The 24,528-nt window shown below is 43.0% G+C and overlaps 1 protein-coding gene across 2 annotated transcripts in view; it reads left to right on the top strand.

Moving 5' to 3' along the window:
• SEC14L1 (SEC14 like lipid binding 1) overlaps positions 1–19,771 on the top strand; it is a 43,940-nt gene extending 24,169 nt beyond the window's left edge. For both annotated transcript variants that reach the window (XM_040577771.1, XM_040577772.1), the window contains exons 3-16: positions 442–591; positions 682–813; positions 2,800–2,928; positions 3,184–3,418; positions 4,137–4,246; positions 5,030–5,219; positions 8,100–8,188; positions 9,257–9,327; positions 10,974–11,145; positions 11,464–11,598; positions 14,316–14,450; positions 14,932–15,183; positions 16,193–16,371; positions 16,980–19,771. In XM_040577771.1, coding sequence (XP_040433705.1) covers positions 442–591; positions 682–813; positions 2,800–2,928; positions 3,184–3,418; positions 4,137–4,246; positions 5,030–5,219; positions 8,100–8,188; positions 9,257–9,327; positions 10,974–11,145; positions 11,464–11,598; positions 14,316–14,450; positions 14,932–15,183; positions 16,193–16,371; positions 16,980–17,085 — 2,085 coding nt within the window. In that variant the 3' untranslated portion in view covers positions 17,086–19,771. The remainder of the gene's footprint in view (positions 1–441; positions 592–681; positions 814–2,799; positions 2,929–3,183; positions 3,419–4,136; positions 4,247–5,029; positions 5,220–8,099; positions 8,189–9,256; positions 9,328–10,973; positions 11,146–11,463; positions 11,599–14,315; positions 14,451–14,931; positions 15,184–16,192; positions 16,372–16,979) is intronic.
• Positions 19,772–24,528: the final 4,757 nt, after the last annotated feature.

The raw sequence follows: 24,528 nt of genomic DNA, 5'->3' as shown, positions 1-24,528 counted from the left end.
CTCTAGACAGCTTGGTGAAACACCGATAATTAGCTTGTGGGGTTTTTTTAATCCAACGTATAATTGTTTTGTCTTGTGGTATTTTAGAACTAGAGGGTCTTATTTTCCTGTTACTCCTGACAGGAGGATTGTCATTGTGCATAATTAACAATTTCCTTTTGGGGGAAAGGGGTGGGGGGGGAATGAGGTGTTTCGTGCATTGCTTTAGAAGTTGCTTTACTGGAGTGGGGCTGTGTTAGGAACTTCTTAAGAAATGGTTTGTTTGGAATGTGCTGTGATTTTTCAGCTATAATGTGGACTCTAGGAAGGATCCCTTCTAATAAAGGTGTAAAAATTTGAAGCTGCCTTCCAGTGCTGGTGATGTCAGCGAAGGAACACTACACACACCCTCAAGGCTTAATTGTGATAATAGCTCGTTTTCTTCTCTTTCTATCTTTGTAGGCTTATGAAAGAAGGTTTCCTACATGCCCTCTGATTCCTATGTTTGTAGCCAGTGACACAGTAAACGAATACAAGAGCGAGGATGAAGCCATCCATGTGATTGAACGGCGCTGCAAGCTAGATATAGACGCACCACGACTGTTGAAAAAGGTGATTAGATTTGAAGTGCCAGTTTTACATTTTTGGATGTTGTTTCACAGGAATGTTGTATCTTAACAGAATCTATGGTATCTTCCTCAGATTGCAGGAGTGGATTACGTCTACTTTGTCCAGAAGAACTCTCTGAACAGACGAGAAAGGACTTTGCATATAGAAGCCTACAATGAAACCTTCTCTAATAGAGTCATTATTAACGAACACTGCTGTTACACAGTGAGTAACAGGCTCTTGATGGTGCCACAGATGGAATTAAGTCAGTGTTTAGATTTCAAAACTCAAACAGAAGTTGGGTTGTTCTTGGCTTTTGCCTTGCAAGAAAAAATAACCAACACAGCGCCATGAGTGATAATTGTTGTTAGTGTTAAATGTAACACGCTTGCTTGAAGAACTGAAACAAGTTTGGCACCCTCTTGCTTGAGCATCTTCTCAGATAGCAGAACACAACATAATTCGCGGTGCTTGACAGCTCTGTTTAAGCAAATCTGTGGTCTGTAATAGCAGTGTGGGGCTCGTCGAGGCTGATGATACCCTGACAGAACTGTTAAAGGAAAGTTCAGCGTAGCTTATTTGCCTTCTGCTCAGCTCAAATGTTTGTTGTCAGCAGTGTTTTAACCTAGCTCTTTCCATCGTGGCTGTTTTCGCTCTTCAGTGCAGATGTTTTCTGATACAAAGGAGTTTGGTGGTGTGCTTACTGCAATGTTCTGGTTGTGGCTTTTCATAGTGTCTTAGCCCGTACCCATAGGCTGATGCAGCACACGTTCATAGAAGTAAAACTTTGAATGGATTTTAAAGGTCAGATGCAAGTTAGCAAATGTAACCCACTTATTAGCGCTGTAGCATTCTTTTTTAGCACAGCTAATAACTTAAGTGTTTCCTATTGTCTACAGAACCGTGGTTGAAAGGTCACTAGAATTCAAACCCACTTGATGCTAATAGCCTATTTTTTTTATTATTATTTCTGCAATTATTTCAAAGGCACATTCAAAAATACTCTTCCACCTGTAATTTTTCTGTGAAAGATGCATTTGAACAGGGGAAATGTGGCACAAAAAAGTGCATGTGGTAAATATGTACAAAACATGATGCTTCTCCTTGGCCTAACTCTACTTGATCAAGAAACTAGTAGTGGTAGGTAAATACAAAACCAGAAACTTTTTTAAGAATAAATTATTTTTAAAAATCATTTTTTAAAAATTAAAATAAATTACTTTGATCGAAATAATGGAAGGACAGAAAGATTCTTAAACGTTATTGTTATGGTTTGTGTTTATTTAATTGGTACAAGCTATTTGTGTACCTCTGATTCCCCAGTGCAGAAGAAACAAAGGAGGGGAATTGTTTGCTTTGTTTTTCCTGTAGTTGTCTTGTTATAAAGTATTAAAACTGTTCTAGGCAGTTCTAGCATGTTGTGAGGTGGAGGGGGAACCTTAGGGTGCCAGGACAGCTGCATACTCAGAAATCCAGCGTGCCATGATGTTTCTTTATAACAGTGAGTTCTGAGCCCAGACCGGATTGCTATGTAAGTTATGAGGAAAGTTGGGAGTGCTCTAAATTTAAAAAGGCAAGAAAGTAGTAAAGGCCTCCCTGATAGTTTATTCGGCTGTGAAACAAATGAGAAGTTTACAGTTCTTCCGTAGCATTGTCACAGCAGGACAAAGTTAAATGATTTTCTGTCTACTAAATACCGAGGTACTTAGTAGGTTAAAGAGGGAACGACCCGTTGTGGTATGTCGGTTGCAAACATGTCTAGACTGCAGTGCTGGAGAAGTACGTACACTGTACTCACTGCACTCTTGAAGCTAGCTGGCCGTGGTCTATCACTCCAACCTGGCAGCAGCAGAAAGTTCACTGTGGAACTCTGTTCCACTGATACACTACAGTTGCAGCCCGTATCTACAATGAGATACTGTTAATTGTGTAAATGTGCAAGTCCTTTGTGCACTAGTATTTTCCAGCGCTCCCCTTGCGTGTTAAGACAATGTGCTGTGCTAGCCATGGGACTACAGGAGGGCTTCTCAGCTTTTTGTTCTTTAGTGTTGGCTTTTCTGATCTGTGTTTTGTAAATAAAGCAAAAGGCTGCAAATTCTTCTTGCATGTGTTTGGTTATATGAACCTGAAAAAGAAGAGACAGTCATTTCAAATATTTTGAGGAAAAAGAATACCAAATACTAAGTTGTATGATCTCCTTTTAACTAATAGGTTCATCCAGACAACGAAGACTGGACCTGTTTTGAACAGTCAGCAAGTCTGGATATAAAATCTTTTTTTGGTTTTGAAAGCACAGTGGAAAAGATTGCCATGAAGCAGTACACCAGCAATATTAAAAAGGTGAGCTTGCAGTTGTGAAGGAGGTGCCTGACTCTAAGTTACCAAGAGATAATGTAGCTGCTGCTAAGTAACAGGCTGCGGTGGTCAAAAAGCTGGGCTGTTTACTCTTTAGCCTAGGGCAGTACGTGTGTGCGAGTCTGTATTTGGAAGTGGAATCTTTAGAGATGCCTGGCTGCTAAATGTGTTTCCAGCCCAATCTTTTCAGTGTCTAAATGAGTATTTTTTAGTAGCTGAAATAAACTCTTCTTTTTGAAGGGAAAGGAAATAATAGAGTACTACCTGAAGCAGCTGGAGGAAGAAGGAATAACCTTTGTTCCTCGTTGGACTCCCCCCGTTGCATGTAAATTGGAGAGCAGCACGTCCCACACAAGACGGCCAGTTTCACCTGCTATTAATATACCAGACTCTGCCACAAAGGAGGGCTTGAACAATAAGGAGATCCTCAACACCTCAAGCAGCCCCTCCGAGCCTACAGCAGGAACACCCGATGGTATGGTTGTTTGCCTTGTTTTAGCGGGATTCTTTGTAATGTGGAGGCTCTTAGTGCAGTGCTGCTTCACCTGGGCAGCTGAAAGCTGAAAAAAAACACGTCAGCTACTTGTTTGGTAACATATAAAGTTATTGCTTGCGAAGCAGTGACCTGTGAGAGAGCTTGAATAGCTGTTGTCAGCTGGTCTTTTTAGGGAGTGAAGTTCAGAGGAGTGGAGAAACTTTTCTCTTTGCTGTTCATTAGGTTGCAAATCAGTAGCCTATTTCTTGCCCAGAAACTCAGGGGTGGGTGTAACTATAGTAATAATGGGGAGGGAATGGCTGAAGCTTCCCTGGTCACAGTCTTCTGATGTTATCTTCTTTCCCCTGTCAGTAAGGGAATTTGGAAAAATTCTTGTACTGGAAGATTTAGGTCAAAGCTTCTTTAAGTATTTCCAGAAGAAGCATGCCCTATACTTGCTGTGAATAGACAAATGTGAAAATGCTCTTGCAAATGTCTGGTTTTACTCCTTTCTTAGTTGCAGAACGAAAATTAATCTTCCCAGTTTCACATTAAGATAGCTGTGTATGTTGCTTTGCTCATCTTTTCATTGATTCAAAGAAACCTTATTCAGCTCTGCACAGAACTTCTCTGCCTCAGATATCAGCATATAAAATCATTTGCTGCTTTGACTTGGTCACTTCAGGACCACTCTAATCACATGTTCATCTCCTTTTAGACAAGCTAGATGCAGACTACATCAAGCGGTATCTGGGTGACTTGACCCCAATGCAGGAAAGCTGCCTCATTCGACTGAGACAGTGGCTTCAGGAGACACACAAGGGCAAGGTAAGCTACTGTTGGCCTCTTGTGGCTCTATCTCAGTACGTGAGATTCAAGGTGGACCTTATAAAACACCATGCCAAACCTCACGTGGCTAACTAGTTGTGGTAAGTGGCATTCCATACGCAGAACAAAGTACCTAAACTAAGTCTTTACAGTGGTAATTGAATTTTATTGCTATAGTCCATCTGACTTTGCGTGCTGAGGTGCTTAAATGATTATTGTGACTGCCTCCTATAATGTCAAGAATCCAGCGCAGGGGAATACCATCAGTTTTACAGGTCTTCCTCATTCTAGAACAACCTTATTTTTACATCTGTTTGTTTTGGCCAAACATATTCATATATCTATATGTGCAAGGGAAGCAACATGGCCTGTTAAAACACTGAGATCAAGTCTGAGGGTTTTCCAGTGGCTTGTGATTTGATCATGTGTCTCAGTTTCCAGGCCTTCCTGTTACATAGCAATGAAATACAGTCTGTGTTTCATCCCTAGATTCATTTAAATTGGACTGAATTAGTATGGTCACACAAGTGTAAATCATTGTTAGAGTTCCTGGAATCTTTATATCCCTCAAATGAAGGTAGTTGCAATATGTGACAGGGTTTATGTTTTTATTGCAAGAAAGACTGATTTTCCTGAGTAACTTCCAGTGTTATATACCATCCTCTTGTGTTGGCACTAGGCTACGCCTTTTTCAGCTTCTATTGTTCATTCTTTTCACCTTGTTTCAAACCTTGAATACAAAGTTGTGTTGTTTGTTTTTTGTTTCGTTTTTGTTTTTAATAGATCCCAAAGGATGAGCACATTTTAAGATTCCTGCGTGCCCGGGACTTCAACATTGATAAAGCAAGAGAGATCCTTTGCCAGTCTTTGACATGGCGCAAGCAGCACCAGGTAGACTATATTTTAGACACTTGGAATCCTCCTCAAGTACTCCAGGATTACTATGCAGGAGGCTGGCATCACCATGACAAAGGTATGCTCTATCCTGTGGATACTGAACAGCCTTTTCATGTTCTGAATTAAAGGTGCTGGTTGTTCCTCTGTTAGCTAGAGCTGGCTAGAAAGCTGGCTAGAAGTTCTCAGTTATTATGTACTAAACACATTAAAATTGATGTTGCCAGCTCCTTAGTTGGTGGCAGCATACTTTTAGGTCCTAATCTGTCTGACAAATACCAGCATATTTAACTCTGTGAAGAGCTCTGCTATGCCAGTAGCTTTAAAAAGTTGCACTTCTATACCACTCTAAGATGCTTAGAAGGGTGTTATGCAAATACTGACTCTTCCCTTCCAGTGATTAAAAGATATTTGAAAATAAGTTGGGTAAGTCTGCTGATGTCATAAGTGAATACATATTTGTCATTACAATCAGCTTAATGATGAGAAGTGCCGAAAGACCAAATAGAGCAGGTTTATTTAAGAAGGGAAGAAGCTTTAGTTAAATTCACTTCATATGGTGAGGCACGGCCAGATCTTTAAAACATGGATGAGTGTGCCTAATAAGCTCCCCTGTCCCTCAGCTTGCTTTATTGTGCAATGGTCTTGTTGCTAATACATGCACAGAAATGAAACATTTTGGAATTCACTGCTTGAGGCAAGCTGGGCTCTTTAGATACGGAAATGGTCTCTTACTGTGAGCTATCTGTGTTCTGATTTAGTCCGTTCCCCACTAGGCACCATTGTTTCTGCGAGCTCTTCCTGTTACAAGGAAGAGGACAGGAAGCTGGCTGCGCTAGTGGCCAGGAGACAGGGAGGGCACAGCAGAAGTTTAATCGCTGTAACGCTGACAAGCTTGAATGGCTCTTCCTGTTGCTGGGTTTGACTGAGAAGGTGGAAAATAACAATATGATTGTAAAGACTGTAGGGAAAAGGATTGTGAATACTTTCTCCCTTTCTGTCCGTTCCTTGTCCTTACTTTCCAAAGACGACTTCTGTCAGTAGCACGTAGCAGGTTCCTGCCAGTGAGTAGAAGGGTGCAGAATGCAACAGAAAGTCATTTAATGTTTTTCTGGGAAGTTCTTCAGTCTTATTGTGAGCTTCATGTGCCCCTCTGTTCCCCCCCAGTTCCTTTGGTCTCTTCTGTGCCATGCCCTCAAGTATAGCAGTTGTCACTAGTGGAAACAGAGAATTTCAAAACCGAACAATTCTCTATAATTTAAATTTTTGCAGTGGGTAGGTTCTTTTTTTAAACCCTCTATTCCAGTATTGCTCCTTTCATAAGCTCCTTTCCTCCCACATAAGCAAAATGTGCCAAACTGAAGCTGGCTGAATTTTGTATAGATTTTAGCACTAAAGCAAAGGCAGCAGTGGTATAAAGTGTGCTGTCTCAAATGAGCTGTTAATGCAAAAGAATAAAAGTTGTTATTTTGGCTTGCAGTTAGCATGGTTTTCTTTATATCCGAGTGGCTTTTAGTTTGTCAAGAGTGCTTCAGTCAAACGGTTATTTTAAATCACAAAGCCCAAATGAAAATAAAATATACAGTGAAAATGCAGCACTGTCAATTGAGACTTTCCTTCATGTGTCATTTGAGTGGAGGAGGGTTAATGAACTATTTGGTTTTGCATGCGTGTGCATCTGTGAGGGAGGGAGACCCGCAATGAACTTTAATAGCACTTTTTGTTCAGTGTTTCAGACGCTAAACAATACATTCCAAGATAAGAGTGTGCTGATGTTAAAATAATATTGTCTTTTAGACCATCTGATAAAATACAAAAGACTCCATGAACTTGCATGAGGGTAGTGTCCTTGCGAAATAAATAACCTTGTTTGACTCTGCAAATCTTTTTTTTTATTTTTAAATAGTGGATCCCGACAGTTTCTTTCCTTGTCTCCCAAAGGACTTGAGGATAATTTGCTATCTCTCTTTGCAGTTCTTGGAGGGAAGTGAAGCTAAACAGACATCAGAACTGCAGAAGACATTTTATTTTATTTTTGTGTTTTAGCATATTAAGTTTTATAAGATGATAATCATTTAGCTTGTGTGCTAGAACAGGTGGAGCAAAGCTTAACAAATACATCACAGCTTTGGGAGGAAGATGGAAACTATTTCAGACAACTAGCTTCTATTATGAAGAACCAGAAATGCAAGCTTTTGTTCCCAGATTCACCTAATGCAGTTGTTAAGCTTGATGCCTTTGTACCCTGGGTCAGTATCAGGATACCCTGGTGTGTGGCAAGAGTACTGTGGAAAGGCAAGTCTTTGAATGCAGAGGGTCATCTGAAGCTGATATCTGGAGCAGAGTCTGTTCTCACCAGACTTAAACTGCATAAGTGAAGCTGAAGGCTGTGTGCCAGTTCCGCATAATATGTAATGACATAGCTGAAAGGTGTGACTTCAGCAAATACCGCAGAAAGTCTGGGGGTTAATGCTTTGTTTCATTAACTCTCAGCATTTAGTGTAGCTACTTGCCCAAAAAGGGTCCTGTAAACTATCCTGAGCTTTCATCCTTTGTTGCAACTCTTTAGTTACGCTAATAGACTAAAGTTGTTCCTTTATCTTAGCTGTGCTGGAAGGTAAGCATAGTCCTGTGTCTTTAATTGTGTGTACCAAGATCTATAACTGTACTTGTTGAAGTCCTTTGGACTTTCCTTGTAGATAGGGTAGCTATTTTTGCATCAAGATGTCTCCATTAAACTTTTGCAGTTCACATACAGGTAATCTTGTGGTGTAGCTGGACAGGGTAAAGATTATATTGCCATCTGTTCCAGTTACTCCCTCTTTCACCTGTACAGCAGAGTTTGAACTGACTATGATTTGTTTCCATTTGGATTTTTAGCATAAAGCAAGTTCACTCAATTTTATTTATTATTGTAAAAATAAGGGTTATGTTGATTTTTTTTTGTTTTGTTATTCAGATGGTCGCCCGCTGTATGTGCTGAGATTGGGACAGATGGATACCAAAGGCTTAGTGCGAGCTCTTGGGGAAGAGGCCTTGCTTCGATACGTAAGTATTTTTGGAGCCAGCAAGTTGCTAACAATGTGATATTTTCATTTAGAAATTTCCTTCTCTGCCAGAACATTCATCACACTGGATATTTTGATGTACTCTATGGCCGTCTGTTTTTGGTTTGAATACATCTGAAAGCTCCTGGTAGCTGGTCTTCTGCATTCTTTCCAACTGCAAACTGATGGTGGAAAGGCGTAGTTCTTGGCAGCTCCTGTCTTTGTTGGTTAGCATTTTCACAGATTCTTCTGCAGTTTGTGCACTGCTTTGAACTTAAGTCTCTGCATTTGTGCAGGAGAGAAGGTGCCATGTTCAGATTTTTCAAGCCTGTGTACCAAGGATAAAGATAATTTATTTTTAAAGAAAAAGTACTTTCTTGCAATGTTGCCTTCTCTAAAGGCAGCACTCAGACTGTTATTGTGGATCTGCTCAGTTTCCAAGCAGAAAGCTGGCAGAATTCCAGGTTTTCAATATTTTTTTTTCCTCCAAGTAATGACAGTCGTGGCCGTAGTAACTACTAGAAGCAGGGGTTGAATTCTACTTTTTCTCTTCCAGTAGTTTTTCGAGGCACATATTAAGTTTTACTTGTTTGCCCTAGTTTTGTTTCAAGGTTACTTTCTTTGACTGAAAGGGACTTTAATTTCTGAGTAAATAGGAAATCAAAGCTTAAAGGGACAGAAGTGTAGGGAGGTTTCTTGTCTATATCATTCCTGGGTCTCAGTTTTCAAGAGGATCTTGTTTACGTGTTCCAGGTTTTAAGGAAAGGCATATTTATTTTTCAGCAAGATCAACTGATGGGGTAAATATAGTGATTTCTAGTTCATTCTTTGGAAAAAGCTGATGCCAAGTTATCGGATAGAGCTCTCTATTCAAGTAGGATGAGGAATCTTAGATTTTTTTTTTTATTCTGTATAATCTTTCTGAAAAATCAGTCATTGTAAGTCTCTCGTAATACTTTTTTCACTTTGAGCTTGTAGTTTTAATTAGGCTTCAGTTAAGAACGTTTTTTTCTTTATCCTATCCAATGAGTTTTAGATTCTTCTCTCAGCAGCATGTTTTCTTGGACAGGTTCTTTCCATAAATGAAGAAGGACTGAGGCGATGTGAAGAGAACACAAAAGTATTTGGCAGACCAATCAGGTAAAATATGTCAATTAGATCTCTTCAAGGATTACCAGGTGTCACTGTGGTGGGAGGGTAGGGGGTGGACAGGACAAAACATCGTGCAATATCACCCTGCTGAGGCCAATTTATTAAATAGACTGAGCAAAGGGTAGGGTGTGCGTCTCACATGCAGATATAATCCCAGTTACAGTTAACTGAGACCTACCCCAATTACCACTTGAGTGAATTGGCATGGTCAAGCCTGAGGGAAACACAACACATGCTCCAGCAGTCATGCCCATAATGGTTCTACACGAAGTATTCTGTTTCTGCACACTGTTGGAAGTCTGCAAAGCAATGCAGCCCACTCCCCATCTCTGATTCTGGGGAATTTTATAGCCAGATGTTGGTTCAGGCTGCCAGTAAGGTCAGGCTGTGATAATATCACGGTGTAACCTTTCCAGTATTTTCAGGTATTGTTTTCGTGTCACTTTTTGATCCATGGTCCATACCAAGGATCATTACTCTCAATTCTTGTTTGCATTCTTCTGTCAGCCACGATTCATTATATGCAGTTATTCAACTATTGATCAAGGTAAGGTTGTGAGGCTCTAGTGAAACCTGCAATTTAGTTTTCCACATGCTTGCATGACTTCATGTAAAGTTGAGCCAAAAATGGCTTGCTATCCCATCTTTAAGTCATTTTAGGGGTCACTTAGGAGAGCAGTAACTGCAAAGTGGATTTAAGGGTGTGGAATGAATGCAGGACTTGGCCCTGAAATGAAACTGTGTTTCTTGAACTCTTTTCAATTTCTGACTCTCTCCCTTAATTTGTAAAGGTTCAGGGATGCATGGTATGTCTGCTTATCTTTTCTTGCTAAAGAACTTGCTGTGCTAGCTCTCAGTGAGAAATAAAATCCAAGAGGTAGGTTTCATGCGTATGACTATGGACTTGTGCTGTCTACTGAATCTTCATTTGTAGAAGCAGTCCTGAAGGACTACATATTAAATGTTTAAACTGAAACGAAGAAGCGCTTGCTGTTTCATAGAAACCTTGTGCATCATTTCATGGATGCTGTCTGGTGCAGCACAGCTGTAAATCTTGAGTCCGTGCCCAGGGTGAGATGGAGCTTGGAAAATAACTAAAGCATATGCTGAATCTTGGTATTTAGTATTAAGAACACATCTGTTCCTATGGAAAAAGCTACCCATCCTGAGATCTGATAACAGAATTAGCCTTGAGTTGTAATGGCACTCCTACTGTACTGTCTTAGTAGGAAATCAACACCCAGAATGTTAGATTATGTCATAGCAGCATGGCCACTTAGTTGATTTCCCAATAAAAGCAATGGTTTAACATTTGGGCTGACTGTTGACAGCATTGTGTATTGGCTTCGTGTTAGCCTTCACCTGGAATTTGAAATGTCTGGGGAGATGTGCATGATGTGCAAAGTGATCATTGCACATACTCTATAGGCATGATTGGCATGCTGTACAACATTTCCATCCTAAGAATTTAAAACTCCAGTGTGAACGGTTAGTACAAAACACAGAGGTAAACTAGAGGAAATTAAAGTATACGGTGGGGTCCACACATTTCAAATCACTGGATATGTGCATAAGACAGGAGAATTTTGATGCCACTGAGATTTTTTTTCCCTTTTCATCTCTCTGGAATTTAGCTCTTGGACCTGTCTAGTAGATCTAGAAGGCTTGAACATGCGGCATTTATGGCGACCTGGTGTGAAAGCATTGCTGAGAATCATTGAGGTGGTTGAAGCTAATTACCCTGAGACTTTGGGTCGTCTTCTTATCCTGAGAGCGCCTCGAGTATTTCCAGTTCTTTGGACACTGGTATGTTTGTAATTCAAGGTCTTTCACAGCTCTCTCAGTACACTGCTACACACTTGTAGTTTGTAAAAGCACTTCAGAAATCAGACTTTATAAGCAGGAAATGTTAACGTTTGGATATGTATCTTTTGTGGGATTCCTGGAATGGATTTAAAAACCCTACCTAAGAACTTGCTTATATAGTCAATTAATTTAGCTTCTTTATAACGTGAATTTTGTATAACAAGGATGGTAACACTTAATACAAACTGATCCTTCAAAATTTACTCAAGAAAAATTTGGGAACCTGATCTATTGTTTTTTTTTTTTCTTTGTTTATAGGTTAGTCCATTCATTGATGACAACACTAGAAAGAAATTCCTTATTTATGCTGGAAATGACTACCAGGGTCCTGGGGGACTGCTGGATTACATTGATAAAGAAATTATCCCTGATTTCCTTGGTGGAGAGTGCATGGTATGAATTTAAATTAGTGCATATAGCAACTTATTTGTGGATTTTATTTTTTTTCCCCTCACTCCTCTGAACAAAGAAGCCTAGAAGCACAGAATGATACCTAGCAAAGACTGGGGTGCAGTCTTTTCTCTGCTATGTTTAATTTTGGGGGGAGCTATGACGCAGGATTCCAGGGTTGGCATTTTCTTCTGGATGCACTTTCAAAGGAGAAATACAGTACTACTTTTACAGCAATTCTCAAATAACTAGCAAAATAGCTAGGCACAGTTAAAATGCACAGTGTCCGTTACCTGTCAAGTTAAAGCACATATGGTAGCACAGCAGTGAGCAAGAAGAGGATTGTTCCTTGATGCATTAAGTATGATCGTAGAGCGGACCTTATGGATGACCCAGGTTGAAAAGCTTGGTGTACGGTGTTTCAGTGTTTTCAGCAATCTCAGGGTGGCAGGAGGTTTTAGGCAGATTGAAGAATATAAACTGCTGTCTAAAAACCCCTGACTATTAAATATGCTACAAGTTTCCAAAATATTTTAAATCTTTGCCTACATTTTTAAAGTATCTCCAATAATCCACAAACCATAAATCCATAAATGTAACTTTTAAACTCTTCAGTTTTGATGCTTGTATTCTTGTTCTGTTGCTGTTGGTTCTGGTCAGAATTCAAAGGGAAGTCTTTGAAGAGGAGAACTGAATTATGAGCTTAGAGTCACAGCGGGTGACTAAACCATTGTGTTATCACAGTTCTCAAGCTTAGCATTTGTTGTGTGATACATAGGTGCCTGGAGCTCTGCGTGGTTCTGTTGTTTGCATCTTTCTGAAGGCATAAGATGCAGTATTAGATCCATCTTTCATTGCCTCTTTTTCATGGCAGCAAGATGAAAGGTTAGCAATATCCAATATGCTGGACCGTACCGTTTGATGGTCTGCCCCACCCCCTGATTTCAAATGCTCTGGACATTCAGAAGCATCAGTGTTAAATTATCTTCACCGGTCTGATAGACCAGCAAGATCTCTGTTGTCACCATCAGTGACCATGTGATACCAGTGATTCAGCATGTCAGAATGATACTGCTTGTCCCTGTAAGAGCTGTTTATTCTTATTCTCACTTAACTATGCATCTATAGTGGCCTTAACTGTCCCAGAAAAGTTGATGGTCAAAAAAGATTCCCATGTACATGATCCCACTTGAAAGTATCTCATTCTGACTACCAGGCTTCATTGGCCACCGTCACCACCAACTAATCAGAAGAGTGTGTGACCTAAAAGAACTTACTGATACCATGAGGAGCCTGAGGAAACAAGTGGCACATCTGCTAGTAGGGTTTAACAGACAGCTGGGACTCACACATGTGATTCATTGGGACCTGTGTTGCCCACAACAAACTGAAACGTTAGTTTTACTGTGTTGTACTGTACAATCCCTTGTCATGTACCTTAATAGCTGCATCCTGCCTAGACTATAGGCATCTGTCAAATCCATCAATTTAACATCTCAATGGTAAAAAAAAGTTTTTTTCCCTTTGTGATGTTTTTGACAATGCAGACTTGCTGGTGCGACTGAGGTGTAGAAATGCAACTTAGTCATTTTCTGGAGCTTCCATTACAGTGACGCTTAGATTTTATTTTATTTTTTTAACTCAGCTGTGTTAAAACACGGTCATTTCAGGCTTGCTTTTTAAGCCCCTGTTACATTTTCTACATTAATTTCTGTACTATTCTTGAAAACGTATCTAGTTCTGTTCAAATCCAGCCTCATTATAATGGAGTACTGCTAGATGTTTTAGAATAGACCATGCGTTTATCTTCAGTGGGCTGCTTTATACAGCAGCAGTAACTTTCAACTGAGAGAGTTTGTACCGTCTAATTCAGAGCTTGAGAAGCTGGCAAAATCCACTGCTTAAGTAAGCAAAAGTGAACGTTACCAGAAAGCAAATTGCTACAATACTTCCTGCTGGTCACAGACAATAACAGGGTCTTTTTCTTCTCTTCTTTACTTCTGGATGTTTGAACAAAACTGATTTCTCAAAGGTCCTTTCAGTTCTCGTATGTACTTCAGTTCTTCTGCCCCAAACTTCTGCTGCCCCAAACACTTCTGTGGAACCTATTCCTGTAGACAGTTGTTGAACTTCATTGCTGGAGACTTCTTAAAAAAAATAAAAAGAAGTTTGCTTAGGGAAGTTGTGTAACCAGTTCCAGTAGTCAGCTGAAGACAGCTGTAGCTTGAAAACTGTTAACTTCCTCACTGCAATATCCTTTCACCTGTTCGGGAACTTACCATATCTCCCCTCCATCTTAAGTCCTTGAATTCAGCTACCCCATTTCCTTTAGGTCTCTGTAGGCGATGTTTTTTAGACTTTGAGTCACTATTGCCACTCTTCTCATGATCCTTAAGTTGCTCGTGTCTGTCTTCAGTATAGGGCATAGCATTTGCACAGTCATTTTCTGCAATAGTGGCTCTTGTGTAGATCTTGTGTAGAGAAGATCTGTTCCTCTGGTGTCTGGGTCTGCAAACTCATGCAAACTAGATCACTTATTTTAGCAGCTTATGTAAAATACATATATGTGATGCACAAGCTGTAAAATTGCTTTCAAATTCTGTTCGTATCTCATTCTTCAAAATACTTGCTGACTGTTTTTGTTTCTGCAACTAGCAGGCAGTATGATGGTGAGTGGATGTACAGAGGGGATACTTTTTAATGACTATTTATGCTTTCAGTGCGAAGTACCAGAGGGTGGGCTGGTTCCCAAGTCCCTCTACCGGACAGCAGAAGAGTTGGAAAATGAAGACATAAAGCTCTGGACTGAAACAATCTACCAGTCTGCAAGTGTCTTCAAAGGAGCTCCGCATGAGGTACGATTACAGCCCTACCCTTCTTTTCTTTCATCTCAACCCTCTGCTTTGGAGTCTGTCTATTGGTCTGAAAATGGTTTAGAAGTTGATTGTTCAGTTGCTCTGCTTTCAGCTTGTTCTTTTATAGTTCTGATACGTAACGATGCTTTAACAGCTGAAGTTTCTGACCATTTCTCTGGTATCATCTCGTCGCCCTTTAGAGAATATCATTGATTAGAAGGACATAGACTTCAGGGGAATGAATAACAAAGACAAATGATATTCTCAGAAGCAACTTGAGACCTTCTGAAGGTCATGTGTTAAAATAAGGACACTCCATCAGGAGGAAAGTGATTTAGAATGATTTAGAAAAGGTATTTAGAATGCCTTTTAATAGTCTGAATTAAGACCAGTAATACAAAGTTCTGTTCGTTTCTGGTAAGAGTTTCTGTCTTCAGTGAGCAAACTGCTGTTGTCTAATACAACTTCTCTCCTGTCTCAGGTTCTCATTCAGATTGTGGATGCTTCATCGGTGATCACATGGGATTTTGATGTGTGCAAAGGCGACATTGTTTTTAACATCTTTCATTCCAAGAGAGCCCCACAGCCTCCTAAAAAGGACTCTCTGGGAGCTCACAGTATTACATCTCCTGGTGGGAACAATGTCCAGTTGATAGACAAAGTCTGGCAGTTGGGGCGTGATTACAGTATGGTGGAGTCTCCTCTTATCTGCAAAGAAGGGGAAAGCGTGCAGGTAAGCCCGCCAGATCCTTGTGCGGGAGCAGATGGAAGCCAGCTCCAAAACTAGACGTTCTAATTCACAAATGTTATTGATGACTGAGTAGTGATTCAGCTCCGGATTGTCTGCTTGCTTTTGGCCGACATTTCAGCTTCTGTTCCTGGCTGCACGCTTCATGGAAAGGGGACAGTGTTTACATGGGATCTGATGCAAGGGGAGGTTGCATCAGTCTGGTGGTGATAGGGAAGCTGTCTGGAACTACCTGGAACACAGTGCATGTGCAGAAGGTAGCAAGACATGCTATTTTCTGAAACAGTCTGTGTTTGAAGAATATCATAGTGTCTTACCTCAGTAAGGAGGGAAGTCTGGAATTTAAGACTGAGCTCTGTGTGTGTCTGTAACAGGCACGTTAGGGAGGTCCCTATGGCCAAGGGTCCTAAAAAGTTGTGGTTTTTTACAGCATTTGCAACTTCATGGTTAATTATGAAATATGCTATTACATGCAGCATGTTTACAATCACACTCTGCCACTGCTATTCTCTTTGACTTGAAATAAGAGTTGAACAGCCTTTGATAAAGGTACTTCTTTAAGTGATCTAGTTGGAAGAGTTAAACTTCAGAAATATGGGCAGTGACTTTTTGAACTGCTCTTTCTCTGAAGCAGGAGTCTTGACTGCTCTATTCACAGCCTCAAAGGCCAGCCATTGATGAAAATAAATGGGAGAAAAGGTTATTGTTTTAAACAAGAACTTTGTACTTTCAGTGTCCATAAATCCTAGCCCCTTGACACTGGAAAAAAGGAGGAGGAACCTCTGGTGTTCTATTACAACTTTTATAAGTATGTTGTGTGGGGAAAGCCCAGCTGAACAGCACTGCCAGTTGGCTGATGAGCTCTAATACTGCTATTGAGGAAAAAAACTGTGAGCATATAGGCAGTGTTTCTAAGCATGGAAAAGAAATTTCAACTCTACAAATCTTTGTGTTAACAAAGTTTATTTTCGATTTTGGCTGTGGCTGCATCTAGGGATCGCATGTGACCAGGTGGCCTGGCTTCTATATTCTCCAGTGGAAATTTCATAGCATGCCTGCCTGTGCTACAACCAACCTGCCTCGTGTGGATGATGTACTAGCATCTCTACAGGTCTCCTCTCACAAATGTAAAGTGATGTACTATACAGAAGTAATAGGATCTGAAGATTTCAGGTATGTCTAGCCAAGGGATCATAAAGGTCAGCTAGTGTAGAAGAACCTTTCTGATACAGGCTCTCCCTTGCTACACTTAGAATATCAAGCTAGCATCAAGTTCACTTAAATACAAGTAAATTGTAAGGACTCGTACTTTTTAATGGAGTGTCATTAGTATATAAAGAAAGCTAGATAACTATTTGTAGGCCTCAAAAAAAAAAAGTCCAACCAGTATTGGCAATGGGGGTGACTAATGTCAAAAAGGGGTTAATTAGTTATCTCATTCTAATCATCATTGGTTACTTTGCTCTTCTTTGAAAGTACTGTGCGGGTTGTAGGGCTTGGCAGGTCATCATGCAGAAATGGATGCAACTTAAAATGGAAATGAGTCAGTTCAGTTGTCTGCCAATTGATATACCTACTGAAACTCAGTCTATTTGAATAGCACATGGTTTTTGCAAGAAGGTTTTCTGGTGTCCCCATTATCTTATGTGGTAATGCAGGAAAGCATGTAAACCAAAGTTGTTATTTGCTTGTTTTTCAGTATGCAAAGAAATACTATGCGTATACAATGCAGAAATCAAAGTCATTGTGTATTCTGAAGTGTAAAATGTTTTTTATTGCAGAGGATCTATGACCAGCCTTGAGTCAAGCCACAGTGGATTCTCCCAGCTCAGTGCTGCCACCACCTCTTCCAGCCAGTCCCATTCCAGCTCCATGATTTCCAGGTAGTGCCACAACAGATGAAAAGCAAATGGATGAGATGGCTGGACCCTCGTCTGTGGCAGCTGACTGCAATACAAGTGGCAATTGTGCAAAAAAAAGCAAACAAACAAACAAAAAAAAACCTACCCCACAGAAAGCCTTTTATAGATAGTAAAGTAGCTGTTCAAATTTTAAACTTAGTGTTTTTGGTCCTTGTTAGATCCAACAGCTTGTCTCTTAACTCTAACCCTTTTTCCTAACTCAGCCATAAATATTTTTGCAAGTGTGCTTGCACAAATCCTAACTCTGAACACAAGGGCTCTCTTGGAAGGAAAAATGATCTGTACATCAGTTAAGATAATTTTTTTAATTGTGTAAATGTTTAAAAAAAAAAAAAAAGCAAAAAAGAGAAAAACCCTACCAAAAATTCTCCATAGTGCATTAGAAATCAACTGCAAGTCTCCTGTCAGGACATTCCTTGCCATCTCATGAAATCCCCTGTGATCTTCCAGTGCTGCAAACTGTTCTCCCATTGCCACTGAGCGATGTCCGAGACAAAGAAAAGCAGTTGCTAGATACTTGACTTTGTGAGTCCATTTTTTTCAAGGCATGCCCACAGAGTTGTGGACAGGCTGTAAACACTAATACCTTTTGTATGAGCACATTTTTGGGGAATTTGAGCTCTGGGTATTGATGGGTTAAAGCAATTCATTCTTTCCTTGGATTTGCGCTTGAAGCACTGTGGAGAGAGAGGCAGAGAGCAGGCTCTCCCTCACTGATCCCGATCTGGCCTGAGGATTTGTTCCCAGTTCTGTGCTGAAGCTTCACTCCACTTTCTTAGTACACTCCCCATGAATTGATCTTACTGCAACTTTGTTCTTATCAGGAATTTCTGCAGAGTTTAAGCTTGCTTCTTAAATCAGTCAAGAGGAGGTATGGCTTACATCCTTCCGGTGCACTTTTCAATCCCGCTTGCCTCCTATCCTTCTCTGTGTGTGTCAGAAATAGAGCACTTTAGTTCTAAGCAGCGGAAGCTTTAAAGTAGGCAGGGTGCATGGGATCTTCACTCTAAGTGATACAGTAGAAGACGCTCAAAGTGGTGCCTGCTCAACGATTTTCACCATTGCTACTGCGAGTGATGAATTGCCATGTTGGATTTTGTCCCTATTCTACCCGGGCCCAAGTAATCCTACTTGAACTCTTTTTGTTGAAGTTGGTTCAGGTATTCTTCCACTTTGGGCCCTCTCTCCCAAGCACAGCAAAAGGCACAGAAGACTGAAGTGCTGAGCAAGGGGCTGTCAGCAGACAGCTACAAACCATACCTGGTAGTGGAGCCAAGATTTCAGTGTGGAATGCAGCAGGATTTGCGTTGTTTAGACCCTGCCTGGTCTGTCCGTTTTAGAGCTAAACTATCCATCTGGGCAAAAAGGAGCTTCTCTGCTGTGAAGTCCTTGCTAGAAAGCTGGACGGTCTCTATTAACTCTTGAGGAGTTAGCACTGTCATGGTTAAGTGGTAGAGGAGCTTGCTAAGGTCTTGCTCTTTCAAAACAGAACTCGCTTAAGATACTGGATATCCTGCCTGAGGAAAGCTGGTTCAGTATAATTTTTATTTCTATTTTTTTATAACTGCAAAGCTTCTGAGAGGCAGGTTACTAATTTCTAACTAGAAGCACCTCGCCTGCAGACCAGTTCTGGCTGCGGAACCTGGTAGACAGAGCTGACAAAGAAGTATTTTAGAAACAGATTCAGAGGTGTTGAGAGGCCAGTCTCCTTACACTGAACCGAGATGGTCAATTTTGTCCCTTTTGGACTTAGAAGTTGAAGATGGAGGTTAGACTGTCACCGAGTCTGCCAAAGTGTGCTGTTGTGTGAGACAGGCCACCGCTTCGGTGTCAAACAGCTCCCACCCAGTGTCTGCACAGCAGACAGAACAGCATGCTGTGGTTCTGTTCGTAGGAGCTGTCTGTCTAGGAGGAACACAGCTTGCTGAAGAGGTGGTTTGATGCTTGATGTGCAGGAGCCAGAATTCCCAGGCTGAGGGAAGCGAGTGCAGCAGGTGGCACTGTGAGGCTAACAAAGACACTCACAGCTCTCTGCAAGTGGCACTTTCCATTTACCAGGCTGTGGGGGTTGAAGATGGTCCCCTTTCTTTCTTTCTTTCCTCTCTCTCTCTCTCTCTCTCTCTCTCTCTCAGATGGCGATTTTGCTGACAACTGTAAGGAAACTGCTTCACTCAACACTCCATATCTCTCCAGAGGTGTCTGGCTTTGTAGACCTTTTTGAGTTGCAGTCACTTTCCAAGTCTGAAGATCTGTTTTGTTTTTCACTTGAGCTGGCTCAAAAGTGGCACTTCGGGTTTTTCCAGCTGTAAATCTTAACACTCCTTTTAGAGCTCAAAGCACATGACAGCACAAATAGCTGGGGGGGGATAAAATTCCAGAAAACCAGTAGTTTATCCTCCTCTAAGCAAAGTGCTCTGGCAATATGACTTGATCATTACAGTCTGACTAATTAATTTCCCATATCCTGGTCTTTTCTTGTGTGATATTATTGTTCTTCTTACTTCTCTCAGCCAACGAGTTCTGTTGGCTTTTTTCCTGTTACCAGTGTCCTTCTGCACTTACCTGTCTGTACTCATGAACTGCATATCAAATTCTGTAAATGTTTTGTATACATAATACCTCATTCTTGGTAATAAAACACAGATAGTCTTTAAAAGATTTTTTTATTGTTATCAATAATAAATGTGAACTGTTTGGAAAAAGGGGTCAGGCTCTTTATTCCATTCAGCTGGATGCAAAGCTTCCTGGTCGTTCAATGTGCTGTTACGGGAGACGGGAGGCTCTCTGCGTCTGTGGTGCAGCTTCAGCAAAGCAGCCTGTCTTTGTTGGGAATAGAAACCTGAGAAGTAAAAGGAAATGCGGTTTTAGGGGGAAAACTGCTCCTGTTGGGCACTTCCTTGTCACGTTACAACAAAACCTTATCATCCCCACAGTGCACATGTACACAGGTGCACATGCTTTGTTTTTCACTAGTCTGTGAATAGCCAAAAGGAACAAAACACTGCTGAAAAAGTCTTCAGGTAGCCCTAAAAGAGAAAGGGTTTTCATGCTTTTATGTATTGTATGATGACTTTATAGTCCTTCATCCCCGTTTGAAAGGGAGCTCCAGCCTCAGCTGAGCGGCTCGCAGCAGCATCCGTTGTGGAGTGTATTATGTGTGTTATGTAAAAGGCTTTCACTGGCAAGCTTAGCGCAGCAGGGGTACAAATACGTGCATTTCATTTGCCCTTTGTGCAGGCTGAAATGGGGCTGGTCACCTGAACCAGCAAGTGCAATAATTCTTTCTTCTTCCACGTGTTGATTTCTTTTTAACCACTGTCTGTGCCGTAGACTTCTTGGCAGAACAGATGGCTGAATGTTGCCCTAGGTGGAGCGTGGACTGTCCTGGGAAAAGTTGAGCGGTCTTAGTGCAGGCACAGCTGCCTGAGCAGTAAAACTGCCCATAAATCCTGCTCTTTCCGATCGCACCGAGCTCTCCAGCATTTGCCTTGGTGTGGTGCTTGGGGAGAGGAACCTTTAAAGGTGAGCATTCAGCTGCACTGCTCTGTGGTTTAGGTTGGCTGATGCAGCTGCTAGTAGGGTGTGAAGGTTGGGAGTTTCTTCTAACTGAAATTAACAATATAAAGGTACAATAATTTTTTCTCGTTTAAGAATAAGCAAGCTGATCCACAGAGCTCCCCATATGGGGTTTGATGCTGCACCGTTCCAGGATCAAGGCATGTAGCACAAGGGAGGTGGGCTCCATGGTGGCTCACATCCTCATCGGCTGCCTCCGCCACTGATGCCTTTTGCGTGGGAGGCTGAAACAATCACATGTGAGGAGTTACTTTTTTTTTCATTGGTAGACAAAGCTTTAGCTATTTTTAAAACAGGAGCCAATAAATGTCAGGCTGTGGTTTTTATAACTGCTGCAGTTGGAGCAGTGGCTGAAACATCCATTTATGGTTGGTCTTTCAGCTTTTGTCCAAGCTATAAAGTTTCTAAAATGAGAATCTTTTAACTGGTTGTGGAGGTCTGTCAGCAAGACCACATGGCTGCCTGACCTACTTAAAGTTTTAACGTGGCCAATGTTTTTATGCCAGCGCATAATGATAATGGACTGGCTTACTGCTGCTCTGGACATTCCTAAATACAAAAGCCCTTGAAAAGACATCATACAAGAGGGCGGCTTCACCTGTTCAGCAGTGCTATGCCCGGGGAGGCAATGGAAAAGCTGCCTAATTTCCTCTCTTGAAACAGCAATTAAGACAGAGAGCCTCAGACGTTGTTTGAGCTGAGTAGGTGATAACGGAGTGGGCTTGCTGGACTCACCATTCCCATCGCTTTTGCAGGGCAGCCTGATTCTGGTGCTTGGTGAAGGTAGGTTAAAGTGAAGGGAAAAAGGAAAAATCCCTGCTAGCACACACGAGGCATGTGGAGCCCTTGCTGTGGTGGTGCTTGCTGCGGGAACAGGCACCACGGTGTGTTTTGGGGCCAAGGGGGTGCTCAATGCTTCCACCCCTGCAGTACAGCCTCACCTCATGCCCAACGGACAGCACCAGGGCTGCCTCCTCCCCACCACGTTTAGCAACATGCCATCATCTCCTGCACAAGTTATTTAAGGCAGCAAACGCCAATTTTCCGCCCTGTATTGAAAGTGTTTGGGGGGAAGGTGTGAGGCTGGTGCAGCGTGCAGCAGCCAGGAAAGCTGCTTCCCGGGGGTGGTTTAGTGCTTCCAGGAGAGAAAAATCATACGCCTGCAGTGTTAGGGGTTTGGCTGTCTTCCAAATGTCATTAAGATCCAGCACAATTCAGGCTTTTCTTTAAAAAAAAGAAAAAAAGAAAAAAAGAAAATTGCTATGTGAAGATGTGAGAAGATATTTTTTTTTTCTTTGCTAACTAATTCTGTTCTAGGAAGGTCAGACAGTGAGAAATCAAAGGTCAGTATTTTCTAGGTTCTTTTGTTTTTCTTTCATCTCCCCTACAAGTGATGCTGAATCCATCCCATGCTGTGCTTTAAGCTTTGGTTCCTCAGGTGGCAACTGGCACCCCTGGGCCCAAGGGGAGCAGGGCAGGGCCCCTGGCTTGCGGCTGTTGCTGAATCCGATTTATCCCTTTCATCCGTGCTCGCTGGGCCTTCGGAGACGGGGCTGCTGCTGACCCACTTTGGCAGAGCAGCAAAGTCCCCGAGGAGCCTGCGCTGGTGCCAATGAGGGCGCAGAGCTGAGCCTCCCCCAGCCCCTCCTGGCTTCAGAAACGAGCAAAGGGAGAAATCCCGCTCAGCTCTGGTGTGTTCTCAGGCTCCCGAAGAGCAGTGGGACCGAGGTCATGGGGTGGCCTGAACGGGGTATGCACATCACTGTGATCCCTGCTGCGATGGGCTGAACCCTGAAAGGTGCCGGTGCGGCCCTGGGGACTCCGGGATCCCAAAGTGCCCAGTGTGGGGCTTGGGGTGCCGCGGCTGGGGGCCCATGCCTGAGGAGCACGGCTTTAAGTGGGGAAAAGGAGGGGAAAGGGAAAAGGGGAGAGGAGAGGAAAAGGGGAGAGTAGAGGGGGAAAAAAGGGTAAGAAGAGGGGAAAGAAAGGGAAAAGAAAAAATGAAGGAAAAGAAAAAGGGGAAAAAAAATGGTAAAAAAAAAAAAAAAAAGAAAAAGAGTAAGACAAAGGAAAAAAAATGGAAAAAGGAAAGAAGAAGGAAGCAGGCAGAAACAGGAGCTCACACGTTCTGCACCCCTTGCCCTGCCGCTGCCCAGCAGCGCACAGAGCGCCGGCAGCCGGAGCCTCGACCCCGGGCTCTTTCCCTTCCCCGGCTCTGCCTGGGCCCTGCCCGGCCCCGGGCCCGTCTCTGGCCCCGGCCCCGGTCTCGTCCCGCTGGGCCCGGCGGCGGCAGGCGGCGAGGCCCCGCCAGGGGGTGCCCGCGGCCTGCGCCCGGCCCGCGAGGCCCCGGTGCGGGCCTGGGGCCTCGCTGCCGGCCCCCCCCCGGTGCCCCGGGCCTTGAAGGGGCTGAGGGAGGGGTCCGGGCCCGGCCCCCTCACCTCGAGTTAGCCGCAGGGCTCCGGGCAAGGCGGAGGAACAGGGCAGTGGAAAAATCAGGGAGGTTTTGGCCCCTCTGGAGCACGGGGTGCTGCTGCCAGCTGCACCCGGCACACGCACACAGGGATTTGGGGTGTGTTTGGGTGGTTCTGGGCTCACTGCCCTCCTGTCCCTTCAGCTCCCTCCTGTCACCCTCTGGTTTCCCAATTTAGTGCATAAACTCTCATTTTAAGGAAATTTTAAGGAAATACTTCTTTAAAATAAAAGAAATTGGACTTTATCTTGCTGTGAATTCATTCAGCTTGGAGAGCTACAATAACATGGCCGTGTAGTCCTCGTCCCTCCACACCAGACCTCCTTGGGCTGCTTGCAGACTCCCTGGTGCCAGGGATGATCCAGAAAGCAGCATTTTGGGCAGCTCGAGTCTGCCCTGCCCCTGCTTCTGTCCCCGTGTGCTGCCTGGCACACTTAACACTGAGCCACAACCCCAGCACTCACTTCTCCGGAGCCAGGAGAGGCTGTCCTCTGGCACCTGCGCTTAGCATTAAAATAAATAACTGTACACACAGCCCGGTCACAGGGCTAGCCGAGTTCAGCTCTGAAGAGGTTAATTAGCGCTCTTTCCAATAAATGAATTTCTATGCTTTATATCAAGCACAGCTGTTTAGCACGGGAAGACCAGCCTCTGCCAATTAATACTGGTGAGCGTACACACCTAACCGTGTGCCCTTTGACTGACGCTATAATTCATGCACAGCGACACATCATTATCAGCAATAAACCAGCCCTGATCGGGGCTGGGTGTCTGCTTCTTCTTAGTCCCGTTGTCAGGAGCAGACAGACAGCGAGAGAGCAATTCTGTCCCAGCGGTGCTGCAGGGCTGCTCAACGCCAGGCGCTTGGACAGCCAAAGGAGCAAAGCCCCGCACCTGAAGCCGGGGCAAACCAAAGACGCTGGCTCTAGCCAGCACGTGAAGGTTTCCCTTCTCCAACTGCGTGGGCACAGCAGGACATCAGGGGCTGCTGCTTGGTTGCCACCTTCTCGGCCCCACACACTTTGTCCTGGTGGCCCCGGCTATGGGGGGGTCCCCAGGGTGGTGTGTGCCAACCTCCTGCTCCCTGCACACCAGGGACCCCATCCCATGGTCCTGAGCTCATCTCAGCATCACCCCACTGCACAGCACCATCTCTCCAGCATCACAACCCCTCCTCAGCCCTTCTGCATCCAGCACAGGACACCCAGCTTGGAGGGAGCCACTAGGAAATGTCTGCACACTCTGCAACCCATCTGGGATCGGGGGGCACTCCCACACGTGTACTTTGGGGGGCCCCCATCAGCAAGAATGTGCTCGTGGGCAGAAGCAAGCAGGCACCAGTCAGCACTTCCAGGTTCACCT

Source organism: Cygnus olor, chromosome 18, assembly GCF_009769625.2.
Source record: "Cygnus olor isolate bCygOlo1 chromosome 18, bCygOlo1.pri.v2, whole genome shotgun sequence".
NCBI lineage: Eukaryota > Metazoa > Chordata > Aves > Anseriformes > Anatidae > Cygnus > Cygnus olor.
This window is presented reverse-complemented; position numbering and strand designations above follow the sequence as displayed.